Raw genomic sequence first — 18,121 nt, 5'->3', positions numbered from 1 at the left:
TTCGTCATTTAGTTGAGAAAATCGTTGAATATTCATTTAATCAACAGTCATAACCCCCACGGCACAGATGGTCGGATGCGGTAGTTCACTACGCAGTGCCTGTGTTCATCCATATAATTTTGTCCTCAATCCACCAATCGAAATCAGGGCCTTCAATTAGAACCCCATCTCTCCCACCACTACTAGGCTTAAAACGAATATTATCCCAAATACTAGGAAGCTCCAGGCTTTTAACAGAGAGTTTTCTACCTTTAGTGACAATGATGCGAATGATGTCACGGTACCTTTGTCCGTCTTTGCTCTGCCGTCTGAGCTCGCTGGGTAATGTCAAGCGGAATTTAAATGCATATGGCTTGCCGTTGATAGGTAAGGTCTGCGGAGAGTCCGCCTGAGGGAATAGCTGAGCGACATGGAATCCAGGACCCAAGTTAATGACTGTAAAATGTAACTCGTCGGGACCGAGGTTCTCGATTGAGAGCTTGACAATATCTCTCTCCTTGAAATTGCTCCCACTAGCACTCCGATCTGGTTCCAATATGGCCCTGAATGGAAGGGGCTCCTCGGATGCTTCATCTTTCAGGTTGAGAATCTGCTTAAACCGTACCAAGTGCGCTATGGCAGCGGCTACTTGCGGAATCTTGTCATTATCGCTTGCGCCTGTGATTTGCAGACCCTGAACAGGCTCAGCACGGACGATGAGCGGTTCAGGTCCGAAAATGTCGATGGCGCCGTCGACGCCTTTCTTTACCCAGAAGTCTGCATCTTCTGGGTCATGGCTTACGGCTTCTTGGGGGGACTCGGCAACCTCGACATTACCGACCACTCTGTCCATCAAACTCGCCTGCAGGGCTTTGAGAAACCCAGCAGCAAAATTCTGTCCAACGAGGATGTTAAGTGGTTTCCCCTCCATGCTCCATCTGGATGGAAGTACTTCGGAGAACCTCGGCAGAACTTGAGCAACCTCTCTTACTGACTCTGCCCTGCTCTCATATTCTTCAACTTCAATTATGCGAAAGGTCGCTTCAGGTAGAGGTGGGAAGGTCGCAAATTCAGCTCCTTTTTTAACACCGTGTACCTTTCCGATAGGAAGTGAAGCTGACTTTCCATCGGTATCGACAGGAATGGGCGTTGCTGAGAATATCTCCTTGTTCTGGAAGAAGGCTAATCGATCCTGACCGTAGACCCGCGGGCTCTGGGGTTGGATTTTCTCTGAAATGTGATCGCGGATCTTCCGGTATGTGGATAATACCTCTTGTTGTCGATTTTGAGTCAAATAGTCAGCCAAAGTGTAGGTGAACATGCCATATGACACACCATCTACTCGCTTCTCCTGTGCATATTCCGTTGATTCACAAGCAGCCATCAAAGTAAAACAGTCCGGATTGATATCCCAGGATACATCCATCTCGCAATCACGGTTATTGTGTCTGTGTTCGCCGGCAGCTTCATCTTCTGGTCCGTTCGGCCGCGGGGTCCAGTCCGGTGGCGTTCGCAAACTTCCTTCGTTTCGCCATGAGCCTGCCGAGTAGCAGCTGTCGAGGCTGACAATGACCTGAATTCTCTTTTCACTCAATCTTTTGAGCCACTGGTTCAATTGCCACCCGCGGATCGCAGGCTTTCCTCGGCAGTAGTCGACGGTCAAAAGTGACGGGTCTGCGGAGCGGTCTTCGGGTGAAGTTGAAAGCTTTGGTAGTCGCCCTCCATGGCCCGAGTAGTGGAAGAAGAACAAGTCGCCGGATTGGGCGGAGTTGTACACGTTGTCGAACTCCCGTTTGATATTGTCAAACGTGGGTAACTTGTCGCTAGCTTCTTGGGGAGTCCCCGGGGTTTCTGAGGCTTCGGAAGATGTGAGAATTGTGAGTTTGTGAACATGGAAGGCCGTCTGCAATAGATTTTTGAGCAGACCGATGTCGTTGACGCAGCCTTGAAGGTTGTTCAGAGACACTGCCTGGCCTGTGCCTGGCTTCTCATGGTCATTTTGGAGATAGGTATCAATACCAACAAGCAGAACATATCTATTTCCCATGGCGAGACGTAAGCTGGGAGTTGTGTAACGCTCGTCAGGGCTAGATAATTCCATCAGCGAAGACAAGTGCTCAAGTAGAACAACTGCCCACCGCCCACATCATGTCCGGGGGTCCTGCAAGATTCCCCTAGGTAGCCTGAAATACACTACCAATTGACCCCATGTCTAGGTGGCCTAAGCCCCGCACAGTTTGCCCAATTGGCTTGCTGTACGATATTTGCCAACGATGTTGGAGTGGAGACTCTCTTAACTCCCTGTCATCATTGGGTAGTGATGCGATATTTCCGTGTCGATAAGCAGCCCGCAGGTGCTGCATACAGTATTGTTAATGTTAGCGGAAGGAAACTCAGGGTCTTTGGGGTCTACTTTACCAGGGTTAGCGTCCATTTTCTTTCATGCTTACCCTAAGGTATGAGACCTGCGCAATAAGTGAGCCTTTTTTTTGACCAAGCCGCCGCTCCATTGGGTCTGAAGGAGTTTCGATAGGTCGCTTGGTCTTGGGCCAAGCGAAAACTGTGGCCCATTCGAGGCTATAATCAGTCGAGAATGCTCGGGTTCAAAGCAGGTCCGGCCACAAAACAGGCTGTCGATGGCTTGGGGGCTAAATCTCGAAGATTGCTCGCATGAATACGTGATCAGGCGGCACAGCGCGCCAACTCATATGATTGGCCGCCTGATTGGAGAAAGTTTGGCCTGAGATGACCTCAAGGGCAGAAAGGTAGAAGCTAGTAGTGTACTGCAACTACTGTACAACGGGTATTAGAACACATTTGCGATAAACCTTGGGGTTAAGCAAACGAGATACCGCTATGTATCAGATTTTGTTGTCTTTCAATGCAGCATATTGATAACAGGAGCCTATGCAATATTCCTTTGCTAAAGCCTTAGCCACCAAGAGCTGTAGTAGAGAGATGTATTTTATAAAACAGACTTTGTGCGCCGACCATCAAAAAACATGAGACTCTGGTACCAATGCCCATATGTTCTCACTTGATTTCGTTGAAGATCGCACCTAAACACACGAGATGAGCAGGCAATTTACACCAATTCCAGCAAAATAAGCGAGGCTCCAATACTTTGCGGTGTCACATCAATCAGTAAAACACGAACATGACGGCCAAGTGATGACTGCGATGATGAGGTTTACGCATGATACTTGGCACAAACCGAAGGCCTGGCAACTGGCGCGTTTCCGGTTGCTACTGATTCAGACTGGATGAACTCACTCACCATGAAAGATGAAATTTCGAGGGTATTCAAAGGCCAAGCACGAGAATCAATACTCTAAATTTCAAGCTAGCCCTTGCTTGGTTCGGCTACAAAGTGAGTATCGCCTTAGAGCCTGCAACACAAAAGAGGAACGAGACACCCGATTTGGTAGAAGAGGCGGCGGATGTTATGAGTTCAGCCATTCAGCCAGAACCAAATCCCCAAGCAAGTCGGGCTGTAGGCCGGAACGGCCTTAGATAACATATTTACAACTTTTTGAGACAATTGTCTTAACCAATCTCGAAGAGGCCATTCGCTTCAGCAGACGGGCCGTTGAGGTTAGTCTATAACATGACCCTTACCGAACTGCATTGTCAAACAGTCTTGAAATCAGCCTTCATAAAGGGTTTGCACGCGCTGGTGTATTAGGAACCCCGAAAAGACCATTATGTTAGTCAACTATTTTTAAACCACCCGCCGCCCGAAGGTCGCTAAGGTAAGCAGGGTAATTAAAGTGACTACTGCAACCAGATCATCATTCCATAACAAAACTATACCGGTTTTCATATTGTTCTCTTCCTTCTTCTAGCCAATGTGATTGTTTTGAATGTGAGAGATTTAATTGAAGAGAATCGTAGAAATATATCGGATTTATCATGACACTGAGGCCCCATGCCGAGGAAGCTGGTTCTTACCACATGCACTGCGATTGCCTCGGTTCAACAACTACAACAAAATACTTGTCTTTACTACGGGGTATCCCAAGGGTGTTGCTCTTGACCTATATTTTCGGTGGAAATAAGTACGTTTTGAAATAACCTAAGCATCTGTTTCTGTGAAGAAAGGCACTAGTATGCTGATCAGCACTGACCGCAAGCCGATAATTAGCTTACATTGCTCTCGAAACTTAGAACAAGACGCCTCACGCTGAAGCTATAGAAACACAATCATAAGAAGTTTTCCAGTTCCCATTCAAGCAATCAGTATCTCTTCCAAATACATTATCTCGAACGATTCACACAATGTCAGTTTCGCCAGACGTCACCCCAGCGCCAGCCGAGTTCGATTTTGTGCTATCCATCACCCATACCGCACTAAATGCTCAATTCTTGCATCTTGTCGTAAGCACACTTGTTGATGATGACAGCAAATATTTGATTAATCACTCTATGGTTATTAAAGCCTGGCCGCGTTCTAAGGGGGGCATTTCCCGTTCGGCGGAGTGTCCCCAAGTACTGGTGGGCTTGGACAATACCCCCAGCAATGCCTGCGTAGTCAAACTGTTGTTTAAATTTTTGACCAATGTCCCCGGTTTCGGTGGTGATTCATTAAAAAACAATCTTTCTTAGGGTAAGCTGGCGCACCCTCACCAGTATACAAATATTCTCACAACTCCTGTCTAAGACCCGGTGCATGATAGCACGTTCAAATGGTGGGATGAAAGCGAGGCCGATCCAGTTTTGAAGAGCGAGACGATCAGCGGATGGTTATTTAGCACCGAATGTAACCTGGGACAGGTGCACACTGAACAAATCTAAGAAAGTGAGTCAAAAATTGGCTTAGAACCAGGGCTACTGTACCCACGATGGGGATCATAGAGCACCTCTACGCTTCAAAGGGTTCACAGCTTCGACATGCGATCGACAATTAGTCATTCAAACCAAGCTCCCTCTTCTGCTTGTTCGAAACTGTCACACTCGCTCGATCCTTCCAGATGGCAGACGGGTGGCAAAGCACATACCTTACTCATAAATATAACTTGCGTAAGCAAGTATCGCTCGGTGTGTTCGGTGAGCGTTGAAACTATCGTCACACCTTAGCTTCTATTGGTAGAACCTGCTATTATATAAGTGGGTAATAATAATTTACTTGCTCCTGCTTACTGAGTTAATCCCATAGGACTAATGAATAGTATCATAATAAGATACCTTACCTTCTCATGCTTTAGTCATCCTGCCTACTCCTAGACTTTCTAACTCTAGTAAGGTATTTGAGATTATGCGGCTAGTGGCAATCAAGGCACAACTTGACGTGACATGATGTGTAAATTTCCTCCAATCTCTGATGGTACCGGATAAAATACTGCCCTTCGTAAAATTTGCCAAAGGCGATGTGACGTGATTCGTATCGACAGACTTGTTACACACTTATTTCAACGGAGAAATTGTTATTTTCCAGAACAGCTGATGCCGAAAACGAGGCTCCTTTGTCAATTCCAAAATGACAACTGACTCGAACGACACGGCAGTGGAGCCAAGCTTTTGATTTCCTGCATACAACTGTCATATGATGTATCTCGGCGGCCGCGGGTTGGGGATCTGGGGAACGATGAGGCCATCATCATTGGTGGCCCTCCGTGCCAGTCGCCAGTTCAAGCTCGATCAACACGTAAGCGGGACCTGAGCTGCGTTCTTTAAGGAAGGTCTGCTCGCTGGCATGCGGCAGCTAATGCCGCACACGGGTATCGCTTAAGGCCAGGCTGGATTTTCGATGATGTGTCGAAGATCAAGGGCTAGGCCCCTGCTTCTTTGGGGCTGTTCGGTGGCTTTTCCGAATGGATTGTTCGGCGAGAGCGCAATTCGTCCCATTCGTGCGAAAATATGCGGATGACGATCACGGCCTGAGCCGGGCCATGTGGGATTGGTGGGCGAGGTGAGTTCGGTTGAAGTATGCCAGCAAAACCTGGAATTAGGCAACTCTTTGAATGTTCAGAGTGTCACAAGACCTTATGGATTGGACGGCAATTTCACCCTCCTGCGCCGGCTCGGTATTGAAGCATTGCAGATACCGCGTATGCAGAGTTGGTAGACCTGCAGGAGGAAACGCTGGGGAAGTTGGGGTGCGTCTCTTCAGCTGCGGGGGGCGTCATGATGTGCTGCAAGTTGTCATATAACGTCCCACACCCACTTCTGGGCACCCCCCACATTTGGGCACCCCATTTACACCAAAAACGCCGTTTTTCGAAATTCTATATTAAACTAAATACTTTACTTATTAAAGAGAATAAATATATATTAAATAGATTAAGACTTAATTATAATACTTAAGTAGCTATATACTAGTATTATTGATAATAAGTATTATAAATTCAAGGTTTAACATTTATAATACTAATTTACCTAGCCTATATCTTAATATATAAAATAGGTAGAGATATTTAACTAATATGATTAGAATTTTTAAGTAAGATATAGTAGATTTATATATTCTTATACTTAGTAAAAAATTCTTTAAGCTTAGAATAATATTTTAAAATTTCCCTTAAGAAAAGTTTCTATTATAGAATTTTAACCCTTAATTATACTATATTTACTAAAGTAATACTTTTAAATCTCTTTTAGATATAATTATATACTTTTAATAAGTATAAATATTAATTTCCTAGATTTTTTAAATAAGTATATATGAGCGAAAATATATTTTTCTAATGTTAAGGAATACTAGTAAGTTACTAGTATCTACTAACATTTTAAAGCTTTTAGTTTTAAACTTCTATATTATAACTATTATTATATTTAAACCTTTATAAAAAATTAGATGGCTATAATTATACTTAACATAGTTTATATATATTTTCTTTTCTTAGTAAGTATAGTAGTTAGTTTAATATAGAATTTCGAAAAACGGCGTTTTTGGTGTAAATGGGGTGCCCAAATGTGGGGGGTGCCCAGAAGTGGGTGTGGGACGTTAGGTGCAGGTGCATCTAAGGATTTGACTTGAATCGCACTCATAGGCCGTTGCGCAACCCAGAGGACTCTTCATTCGCGCGGTTTTTCAGCCCGCGACTTTTCCTCGAGTAAGAGTGATCTCCGTCTTTTGTGGAGTTTCTATTCTTTTAGGTCATGTCATGTAAATATGAGATGTTTTTGTGGTTTCAGGTTACAATCTCCTTGGTTGTGGCTACGAGAGGACGCCAAGATCAAGTCGATTAAAGCTCTTGGCGTAATGGTCTTGGCTGGATAACTGTAATGTAGCTGAGGTGGGCAAGACTCAACAATACGGATACGTGCAAAAATTTTGTGCTGGTAACAAAACGGAGTTGAAGGGGCAAACCTCATCAATGATTGGTAGAGAAAATTGCCAATGCAGGATGCCAATATTCGCAGTCTTGGCGGGCAATCCCCCTTTTCATAGTGCAACATGCCAAGGTTGCGAGTAGAGTCGTTGGGTAGCCTCTCTTTTACTCATCTACTTTGTTTCTCACCGTGCTGGTAACATTGTTGGTAACACTTTTGCAGTTAGACTTTCATGAGTTTCTAAGTTATTGAGATCAAAGCTTAACGTCTTGGAGTCAAGTTACTACATACGGACATCTCGTTTCGGTTGCTGACAGCTGCCAATTATCATTTTTGTATGTAAGTATTCCACAGCTGGCTCATCTTGAGCTCCGGCATTCAGGGATAGTCCCCGCTAGAAACATAGTAACACGCCAACAACCCATGTCATCCCCCCATCTGATCAGCGACGCATCTGCTAAGATAGGCGACGGCTCCCGTTGTACCTGCACAGTAACGCTCTTTGTCTAGTTATTCCTCCAACGACCGATCCTCTTCATTTGCACCTTTTCTTGGCGTTCATCTATCTCTAGAGTGCCGCGCGCGCTCTGCTACATTTCTAGACTACCGAAACACACAAACATGCGCATGGTCGCACGAGCAGATGCTGGGCAGCGCTACTGCCCATGTGGTGGGGGGGCTTGCATGTTACTTGCTGTTCTTGATGTTGTTGTGTGGGTAACATACTAGTCATCCGAATGAGCCTATTCCAACCCTTGTAACCTCGTGTGGTCTTCGAAAGAGTTCCAACCTGTATTATCCGTGTGCCGGTTGTTGACTCCGCCTAACAAGCTTGCTCCTGCAGGCCCCCCCATCTCTGTTCTATTTTCCTTTTACACATTTTGGGAAGTGAGGCCACCCCCAGCACTCCGGTTCTGTCACCCTAGCCAGCCTGTTGGACCAAGATGTGATTGTTTCACTGAAAAGTCCTACCCATGGCCAATCATCCCTTAATCCGAGGGATGACAACCAGGGGTCTGTCGACGGACATGTCCCCCAAGATGCCCAACATCCTGGAATGTCCGAAAGGCTTTCCCGGCCTTGCAGATGGGGAAATAATCAAGGACGTAGATGGAGACTGGGAGCCCATACTATGCAACATAGCGCCGGCCGTACACGACGATGCGTAGTAATTGGGATGGGGTGGCCTCGCCTACTGCTTCCAAGCATCACGAGTAACCCCATTGAACCCAGAAGCCAAGAACCTGGAGCTTTAAGGATTGCATATAAGACGGCCAGTATCGCCTGAGTCGGTGCCAACAGTTCCTCTCATTCTCCATCCACATCACTTTCACATTCTTCTATTCTTCCTTTCAGTTCATCCCATTCTCAAAACATTATCCAGTGCTAGTCACTTGATTCCCACTTCACAGACTTTTCTTAGAACCATCTATAACAAACAACTCCGTACGAAATCAAAATGAAGTTCTCCGCTGTCACCCTTATGGCCGCTCTGGCCGTGGCTTCTCCCACCAACACCATTAACGCCCGCAACGAGCTTGCCCGTCGCCAGGCTGCCGAGGCTTGCAACATTGGTTACTGCACACAGAACGGCGGTACCAAGGGTGGTGCTGGCGGTTCTACCGTCACCGTCAAGACCGTTGATGAGCTTGTTGCTGCCGCCAAGCGCGAGGAGCCTTTGACCATTATTGTGTCCGGCAAGATTTCCGGCAGCGCCAAGGTTCGCGTTTCCGCCGACAAGACCATCATCGGAGAGAAGGGCAGCTGTAAGTAAACGGTTACTCCCTTGGGTGACACCTGTTCTAATACTGACATGGATCGTAGCCCTGACTGGTGTCGGTCTGTACATCCGCCGCGTCAACAACGTTATCGTCCGCAACATGAAGATTGGCGGCGTCAAGGCCTCCAACGGTGATGCCATCGGCATCGACGAGGCCCTCAACGTCTGGGTTGACCACTGCGACCTCTCCGGTGACCTCTCCGGAGGCAAGGATGACCTTGACGGTCTCCTCGACGTCTCCCACGGTGCTGACTGGATCACCGTCTCCAACGTCTACTTCCACGACCACGTAAGCATTCATGCCATATAACCATAGCCATCATGTAAATCGCTTGCTAACAAAGAAAAAAAACAGTGGAAGGGATCTCTGGTCGGTCACTCCGACAGCAACGCCAAGGAGGACAAGGGCAAGCTCCACGTCACCTACGCCAACAACTACTGGTACAACGTCAACTCCCGCGCCCCTCTTGTCCGCTTCGGTACCGTCCACGTCGTCAACAACTACTACAACAAGCTCCTCCTCACCGGTGTCAACACCCGCATGGGTGCCCAAGTCCTTGTCCAGAGCACCGCCTTCAACGAGTGCCCCGCCCGGGCTATCTTCTTCGCCGACTCCAAGGAGACTGGCTACGCCGTTGCCGAGGACGTCGCCCTCGGCGGATCTGAGAACTCTGCTCCCAAGGGAACCCTTACCTCCTCCTCGCTCCCCTACAAGATTGCTGCTCTCGGCTCCTCCAAGGTCGCCGGTACCATCCCTGGCACCGCTGGCCAGAAGCTTTAAGCGATATTTTGAGCATCTTATGAGCGCGACGGGTTGGACTCATTTTTCTTCTGTACATACTTCTTGATTCGGGTGCATCAGTGACGGCGAAGGCTTGTTAGTATATATATATCCCTAATGTGTACATATGGGGTCAGAGTGTTTTCGCCAGAGCTGGATTCTTGGAGACATTGTAAATAAAGCTGCCGTCTACTATGTAGACTTAACAAGATTTTCTCCACAAAAGCGGTTCCTTAGAAATTGTTACTGTGAATGACAAACGCCTGAGCTAAGAGATTAGAGATTTCATTGTCCAATGTATGTCATTTGAGGCCCAAGAAGTGCTATCATGACAATCTACCAGCACGTCCGACAAGCCTACAGTTACAATTTAATAATTACAGCACCTCAGTCCTTCTTCTGTATGCGCGGGAAGGAAAGCCATACAAGGGCGACGACAACAATAAGTGCCAGGATGATGGGTTGCAGGACGCCAACACCCTTGCTAGTTGCGATGGCACCAATAATAAAGGGGAAAACCGTTCCACCAGTGCCACCGATGGCCATGGCGAACCCAATAGCACTCACGTGGATATGCTTGGGGAGAAGCTTGGCCGTGAGCATCACAGCACCAGGGAACAGTGGCCCCAGGAAGACACCCAAGAAAGCAACAGCGACAGCAGAAACGATAAACTGCGGGACCAGCCAAAACAACAGCTGTAGTCCGACGCAAAGACCCAAATAGACGGTGATGCACAGTCTCTCGCCGAAGCGTTCGGTTATGAAGCCCAAACCCGCTCGACCGAGAGCTTGACCCGCCCAGAATCCAGTGGCAGAGATACCGGAGGCATAGGCTGATGCATTGCGGACGCGTAGCATGAAGGTGACGATCCAGCCACCGAGACCAACTGTAGACGACTTTAGCTCGACCCTAAATACAACCATGACAAGATCAAGAACATACCTTCAACACCCATGTAGGCGAAGAAAAAGAGTGAGCACAGCCATGTCACCTTTGATTTAAGAGCAACCCTGGTGCCTGCACCACCTTCTTGATCTTCATGTGCGTGCTCGGCCCGGTAAACGGCGCCTGTCTTCTGCCAGAAGAAGACAGTGAGGCCAACCAGTTCTAAGACAGACATGCCGACCTGATAATCAGTTAGTTTTGACCGCGGGAGTGGGTTTCTCGATATGAAGTCAAGCTTACCATGAAATAGTAGTAGTTGTACCAAGGCAAATTAGCGGTGACAACCATGGACGTGGCAATCAGAGGCGCGATGAGAGCGCCGACAGAGTAAAACGAATGCAGGAAACCCTGGATTGTGTTGGCTTTGTCCATGCCGCCGATCCAGGCACAAAAGCACGCGTCAGTCAATCCATTACCAAATCCACTGATGATGTTGACCACCACAAGTGCTGGGTAAGGTGGATGAATGGCCAGGACGACGTAGGTAATGATGTGGCATAACGGTGCCATGATGGCGACGCCACGTTGGCCGAACTTCTGGTGGATACGGGCATTGGTGAAGGCAGCGACAGAGTAGCCGGCAAATGGGGTCAAGAAGATGAGGGAGACGACGGTGTAGCTGAGGTCGTAGTATTTTTCAAGCTGTTTGTTGGTAAGAAAAAGGCCATGTTATCAAGTAATAAACGAAAAGCCACTTACGTATGGAATCAAAGCCTGTTTAGCTATTAGCATCTATCCTATTGTGACCTTGAGACTGGGGAAAGCATACACCAACTGCTGCATCGTTCATGCCAGCGATGATAAAAGACACAAAGGCGAAACCAAGTCTGCCCATATTGGCCTTGGGCGAGTTCCATCTCTCGAGCTCGCTGTGGGCATCTGCGGGTGGGGTGATGTCGCCGCCTCTGGAGTCGATGCTCTGATGCTCCTCCTGGCCGTCCTTTTTAGCTGACTCGTCACCAAGGGGGCGGCCATGGCTGGAGCTCAAGCGACTGAGATTGTACGCCTCCACACCAAACGGCGTATGGTGCGTCTCGGTAATGGTCTGCGACATGATGGCGATTGTCTCCTTTCGGCTATATCTCGACGCGATCCTTATGTTTAGATCAACGTGTCGACGGAGCTACTCGAAGTTCGAATGATAAAGTCGCCGAAGGATAGACGGTGCGGCAGACACTGAAAATATATGATGGTTTGACTCGCTCCGCCGTCCCCCGTCATCAGTAGCGGGGCGGGGAAGCCGGCGTGCTTGCCCCGATAATTACCCGGGCTGTCGTACACTATGCGGGCAAACTGGCGGAGTGTCTTTCGGAGTTGAGCTATGACTTATTCGGCAATACTTCCAGCAGGCGGCTTTCATGGTTGCTTATTCGCTCGTTTGCTCGGTTCAACCCCAGAAGCAGATCAATGCCAAGAAACACCAATCGACCAATAACTAGAGACATCAGATGGGAACAGGCAAAAAATCTCGTCAGAATGCGAAGAGTCACGTACATACATACACGGGTTAAGAAGTAAAATACCAAAGAATGCTTTTGCTGCATAGTACCGAGCTGTTTTTGTCATCCAGTCGACCGCGAAGGTGCTACTAATCATTTGAACGCTAGTTGCGTTCCTCAAGTGGGAATTTACCTTAGCTCAAGAACTCCTAAGCCACTAAACAAAGGCATTGCCACTTGCCCTGAAGATCGGGAGAAGCGCTGCTCGTTCCTAACTGACGTAACTACTCGTTAGTCTTGATAGGCTCTGTGCCACAGCCGGCGTCTAACTTCTTTCTATAGTTGATTGGCTATTCAAAGGTTGAATAAAAAGAATATTCTGCAGATGAGTTCAAAGGGCCAGTTGATTTAGTAGAGAAACTTAAATCACTTGGAGATAGGTTTGACAGACGTTAGCTACAATTGACCGAAGGCATACTGACCCCACTCCAAAACCTAATTTATGTATTTGCTGACTAGACGCTGCTCAATTTGTTTCCATAGCTGTGCTTTATAAAGATGCTCGTAGCACTTTGAAGAATTGGTAAGAGTAAAGCCATTTGGCCCGGGTGCTGGAACAACTTTGTGAACCTTAGAACGATGAATAGTGTGACTTGAACCTTTGTGAAGGCTTCGAAATATCAAAAAGCACGATACTGCGTGTAGAATTGAATTTTTGATGCTTCATCGCGAAGTTCGGGACATCCACCAAATTGCCTGGCGTACCAATTCGGTATCTGCATACAAGAGCAATGCTGTGAGAGAGCAGAAAATCCTGATAATCGAGTTTGAAACAACACTTTGAAGCATTCTCTATGTGTTTGAGAGATCTTACGGTCTCCTGAATATCATCGCCGCCAACATGGGTTTGACTTTCAATCCGAGTAAGCGCTCGACCAATAACCATCCATTTTCACTTTTTCTGCTTCGGTAAGCTACCCAAAATGGTCCCTTTACCATTTACTACTCCCAAGACATCAAAGTGAAGATTTTTATGGACAGTACCACACTGTACTACAATCAGTTAGATGCAATATCAATTCGGCACTGTGGTACCGAGTCCTCTACTACCGAATTCTGTGTCGACCTTAAAATTGGCAAACGCTCTCCGAGTGATGTGTGGGAATGCTGTGGAACGTTTCTGAAACTATTCATGATTCCTATCTGGCAGCATTTACTGGCTTCCTGATGTAGGCTAAGAGTAAGGAGCTCATGGTGGTGGCAGAAATGTCTACCTGATTTACCTAGGCTAACTGCATGAGGAAAAATTCAACATTTTGGTATTGAAGAAGTAAGACGCAACTTGAGTAGTGAGGCAGCCCATGTGATCTGCGCTTTCAAGCCCTTCAGTAACCACATCCTGTAGTCCTGTCTCAATCCCTACTAGGTAGCTTACGTTAGAATCAGAGTGTTGAAATTAGCTACCCCCCTAGTGAATGAAGTATAATTCTAACTACTTTTAAGAAAACATAATTACTATAGGAAAGCTTTATAATTTACTCCTTTAGAAGTTTAATTCCCACCTAGTTCCTGTAATGCATGTTTTGGCATTCTGACCCTACCCCTTTTACACCACCGCACAACCGCGACTTATCGACTGCGCGCAACGCACCGCGCTGTACCCGCTGTTCCTACTAACACCGGACACCACGAGAAGGTCTGTTACATCGTCCTACGGCTCTTTCGAGCAGCATGCAGTGTGCTCACCGGAGGCCACAACATCCAAGTGAATTCTTACGTAAGCGGCGTTCGGTCGGTAGAGGCATTCCATATGCCGCTTATTCAAGAAATGTCCGGCGGACTCCGTCTAAATGCTTCAGCGAGGAATCAAGCCTTGTGCCGACTACCGGTCGATCCCGCACGGGAGCCCCCTAGCTATCCACCTGGAACCCTGATAATCTAAACATTTACCTTGATTTAGCAAGAGATGACAATGATTCGGTCACTTTAGCGGACAGCGAACCGTTGCGAATCCTCTAGGCGGCTAAATCGGGTGAGCTAGCTCGGGCCGTATCTTGGCACTTATACATTGTCGTGTAGAACAGTACATCTACGTCAAGAGCCAGGGTAACCCTAATAAAATCGCCTTTGATTCGCTATCCAAAACTGTATTCCATGACAGTTAGTTCCATATCATCATTCTATTGAACTCTGTTTCGTGAGTCAGTTACAATGAGGTGGCCATGCGCTAAACTGCTTAGGATGAAATGATGAAAACTCCTCTCACTCGGAGGGCTCTGGTTGTGTCTACTGGCATGCATAAAGACGCTTGATCGGAACCCGTAGCGGGGCCAATACCACACGCTTATACTACCTTACTATGTATGCGTATGAGACCCAGTTGTCCAGTAACGTGACAACGGTAGCAACAGTTTACACGCCGCTTAGTTAATCGGTTAACGGGTTGGCAATACGAACTGAAATTCCTGGTCTGTACACCAATGAAAGAATTTTAGACGCCGAGTTGTGGGTATAAATACCACAGCTTGTACACTTCTCTAAAGGAAGTGTTAGCATTCAAGCTGAGGCATTGGAAAGCGACCTGCGGATGTACAGTATGACCTCTTTCGATCTATCACTGGAGACGCTGCAGATGGCAGTCGGCGATAATATTCACCTCCTCGCCGGAATCGCCGTCTTTGGTCTCGTCACTCTCGCCTCGGTTGCCATCTATCGTTTGTGGTTTCATCCTCTGGCATCAATTCCAGGCCCGAAGTTGGCAGCGGTGTCGGAAGATTGGCTGTACAGAGCATCCAAGGGCAAATTTGTCGAGCCGTACCTGGAGAGCCTACATCGCAAGTACAGTGAGTATCTCCCCCCGCGTCAGATTGAGAAATTAGAAACGGACTCAAAGTTTCAGTTCTTTAACTAAAGCCTGCAGGAAGCAAGGTCATTCGCATCGCTCCCAATGAAGTCCACATCATCGAACCCGAGCTGTACAAAGTCATCTACAGCCAGGGCACGCCCTACAAAAAGCCGTGGTCTTTCTACCAGTCTTTTCACATGCCGCACAGCCTGACGACCGAGATCGACCCACAAGCCCACCGCGGTCGTCGCCGCACTCTCAACCAGTATTTCTCTAAACGAGCAGTCGAAAACTTGAGCCCGCTGGTCCTGGACAAGATCACTAGGCTCGAAAATCAGCTACGTCGTATGGATAAGACCTTTGACGTGCACAAAGCCATCCAGTAAGGACCCGTGCGGCCCTGCCAGAAGCGGACCCTGGACACTTTATATCCAGCTGACAATCTGTTCTACTAGTTGCATGACAGTCGACGCTATCTCGGATTACGCATTTGGCAGTGACTCGAACTTAATCGAAGCCTCAGACACATTTGAAGCCGAGTTTTTGGATATCCTTAATCTCACACTAAGCAATTTCGTGGACTTGCTCTTCCACCCAACGTTGTCCCGCCTTAAGTTTCTTTTGCCAAAACCTCTGCTGCTGAAAGTCGACAAGGGGATGGGGAAATTAGTACAGTTAGACGAGGTGAGCAACCCTATTATGCCCGCCAAAATCCTGTCGTTGGCGGTCAGCTGAACTTTGGCCTTAGTGGGCGAAAGAATGTCTGGACAGGCATAAGGCCAAGTTGAAAGAAAAGCAGCTGGGAGATGAGCACCTGGTCTTCTTCGACAGCCTTGAAGATATAGGAGACGAGGGCAAGAGGTCTCTAGCAACCGAGTTTCTCGTGGCTGGCTCCGACACAAGTGCTCTTACGGTCACGTACGGAATCTATCACATATTGTCCAACCCAAAGATTAGGGATAGGCTCACTCGTGAGCTTGAGGAGGCCCTCCCTTCCATCGACACAGCCCCGACTTTGCTCCAGCTGGAAAAGATTCCTTATCTCGTAAGATCCTCTGGCGGACCTTGGAATAGAACTGCTGACGAACAGCGACAATAGACCGGCTGCGTAAACGAGTCCCTTCGGCTGGCATGTCCGGTTCCGGGAAGACTGCCGCGGGTCGTGCCTGACGGCAAGCCACTGGTTGTCGATGATACGATAATCCCTCCTGGTGTATAGTTTCCCTTGAAACACATAAAATGAATGACTTTAGTGCTAACCTGGTCGTAGTCCATCGTAGGAATGTCTATATACAACCTGCATTTCGACGAAAAGCTATGGGGTTCTGATGTACTGGACTTCAACCCCGAACGCTGGCTCAACCAAAACGAAGAGAGGCTCGACCAGTGGCTTGCTCCATTTTCCAAAGGCTCAAGGGCGTGCATAGGGCAAAAGGAAAGTATCAACTCCCTTGTCTGAGCATGGCACCACTAACCCCTTGTGCCACAGCTTGGCTACTGCCGAGGTTAGAATGACGTTGGCTGTGCTGTTCCGCAGATGGGACCTAAGCTTGCCCCCAGGTGCGAAGCTCGGGAAGAAGAAGGATGTCTTTGTCACCCATATCAGCAGTCCAGGGCTGTTGCTGAACTGCAGGCCGAAGACAGAGTACGATGATAAAGAATGAGTTGTTTCCTTGTTTTTATCGGTCCTAGTTCATAGTTGTTAGATGCGGGCACCCGATTCCCGCCATGTCTGTTTATATACGACCTCAATAAGTCACTCGCAGACAGAAGCCACTATAAGCGAAGAAACAAAAGGCTACTTGATAATAGCTATAGGAAAAAGTTCGAGAGAAATCTGTTAGAGAAGTTTTAGTAGTAGACCGTAGAGTTTTACATAGTAATACGTCGTTGAGGTTATAATTCAAAGAGATGCTTCATCGGTAGTATTATAGGTTACAGATGGAAAGTATGTTTTATTCTATGGAGTTCTATAATGATTTCCTTGGTTTAACTGAGAGCTCCTTCCTCGGGAGAGTGCTGTTTGATCTTGTTTTCTTCTACACTCCCGGCCAGCTCATCCTTCGAATTCAGGGTCTTGGGATGCACGCTTCTCATAGTTGGGACAAAGGTTGGTCCACCACCGGTATTCATGAACACCAAAGTCCAATATGTCGGCCCGTTTCTTGTCGCAATGTCCGTCAATGCAACCCCCCCCCTTTTGGCTTTCACCTGGCTAAGCATCAATGCATCCCCACATTACGTCCGCGCCATAGCCCTAGGTTTCGTCTTGTCAATAGGGAACACCGCGGCTTTCCTTGCTTCTTTTACCTTTGTTAAAACCAAAGAGCCTGTGTAAGTAATTACCCGTGGTTGAATTATCAGATGTAACAACTCTATAAAGGTACCTGAAAGGTCATTCAATCAACTTTGGGTGTTTGGTCGGTCTTTTTATCGTCAGCCTTAACCTTCCTCTGTATATGAGTTGGGAGAATTGGGAGCATGAGAGAGGTGAACGGAACTACAAACCAAGCGAGGATTCTTGACATGGACTGACGAAAGATGAACATGAGTTCAGACTTGGTTGGATGCATCCGAGTTTTCGATTCAAGATCTAGCCACGGTATACTAAATTGTGCCTTTTGAAAACGAAATCTGAAGCCTTGATGATGTGTTTTGGTTTTGTTAGAAAAGAAAATAACTTGGAAATTTCTATCAAATGTAATCTACAGAATTGGATGAATCTCTCCGCTGGCCTGGAGTCATTTGCTACCAAAATACATGTATCATTCGCAGATCTTAAGCCCTGAGAAGCATTTTATCTGCCCTTGGCTGTATCATTAACTTTTCCATTAGACCATATTTAGCCGTCTAATATCGATAAATAAAATATCTCATTCTTTTTCATTCCACATATCTAAAGGCAAATTCGAATCTTCTCATTGTAACGATCCCCATCCACATAGTGGTACTGTAGGCCCCACTTTACCCGCTAAACGCCGATAAATGCTGATATCTCCGCACCGTCAATTCGTCTAGCGGTTTGTCATGACGCTAAAACAAAAACAATTTCGATTCCACAGTGGACCCCACGTCAGCC

The 18,121-nt window shown here is 47.1% G+C and overlaps 4 protein-coding genes across 4 annotated transcripts; 2 read left to right on the top strand and 2 right to left on the bottom strand.

Moving 5' to 3' along the window:
- Positions 1-88: 88 nt before the first annotated feature.
- CTRU02_211572 (TPR domain-containing protein) lies at positions 89-2,026 on the bottom strand (the record flags this gene model as incomplete). Its single annotated transcript, XM_036732312.1, has 1 exon — positions 89-2,026. The coding sequence occupies one exon, from the start codon at positions 2,024-2,026 to the stop codon at positions 89-91; it is 1,938 nt and encodes a 645-aa protein (XP_036575941.1).
- A 6,684-nt stretch (positions 2,027-8,710) lies between these two features.
- Positions 8,711-9,812, top strand: CTRU02_211571 (pectate lyase; the record flags this gene model as incomplete). The annotated part of the gene is made up of 3 exons (XM_036732311.1): positions 8,711-9,017; positions 9,076-9,320; positions 9,387-9,812. 3 exons carry the CDS (start codon positions 8,711-8,713, stop codon positions 9,810-9,812), a joined length of 978 nt encoding a protein of 325 aa, XP_036575940.1.
- A 387-nt stretch (positions 9,813-10,199) lies between these two features.
- Positions 10,200-11,812, bottom strand: CTRU02_211570 (major facilitator superfamily transporter; the record flags this gene model as incomplete). The annotated part of the gene is made up of 5 exons (XM_036732310.1): positions 10,200-10,699; positions 10,756-10,939; positions 10,999-11,400; positions 11,458-11,472; positions 11,528-11,812. The coding sequence occupies 5 exons, from the start codon at positions 11,810-11,812 to the stop codon at positions 10,200-10,202; spliced, it is 1,386 nt and encodes a 461-aa protein (XP_036575939.1).
- A 2,981-nt stretch (positions 11,813-14,793) lies between these two features.
- Positions 14,794-16,706, top strand: CTRU02_211569 (cytochrome p450; the record flags this gene model as incomplete). The annotated part of the gene is made up of 7 exons (XM_036732309.2): positions 14,794-15,040; positions 15,118-15,424; positions 15,498-15,726; positions 15,791-16,087; positions 16,142-16,255; positions 16,313-16,461; positions 16,532-16,706. The coding sequence occupies 7 exons, from the start codon at positions 14,794-14,796 to the stop codon at positions 16,704-16,706; spliced, it is 1,518 nt and encodes a 505-aa protein (XP_036575938.2).
- Positions 16,707-18,121: the final 1,415 nt, after the last annotated feature.

The sequence above is a fragment of the Colletotrichum truncatum genome, assembly GCF_014235925.2.
Source record: "Colletotrichum truncatum strain CMES1059 chromosome Unknown Contig_0008, whole genome shotgun sequence".
NCBI classification, from domain to species: Eukaryota; Fungi; Ascomycota; class Sordariomycetes; order Glomerellales; family Glomerellaceae; genus Colletotrichum; species Colletotrichum truncatum.
The sequence above is the reverse complement of the archived record's forward strand: the minus strand, read 5'-3'. Positions and strand labels throughout refer to the sequence as shown.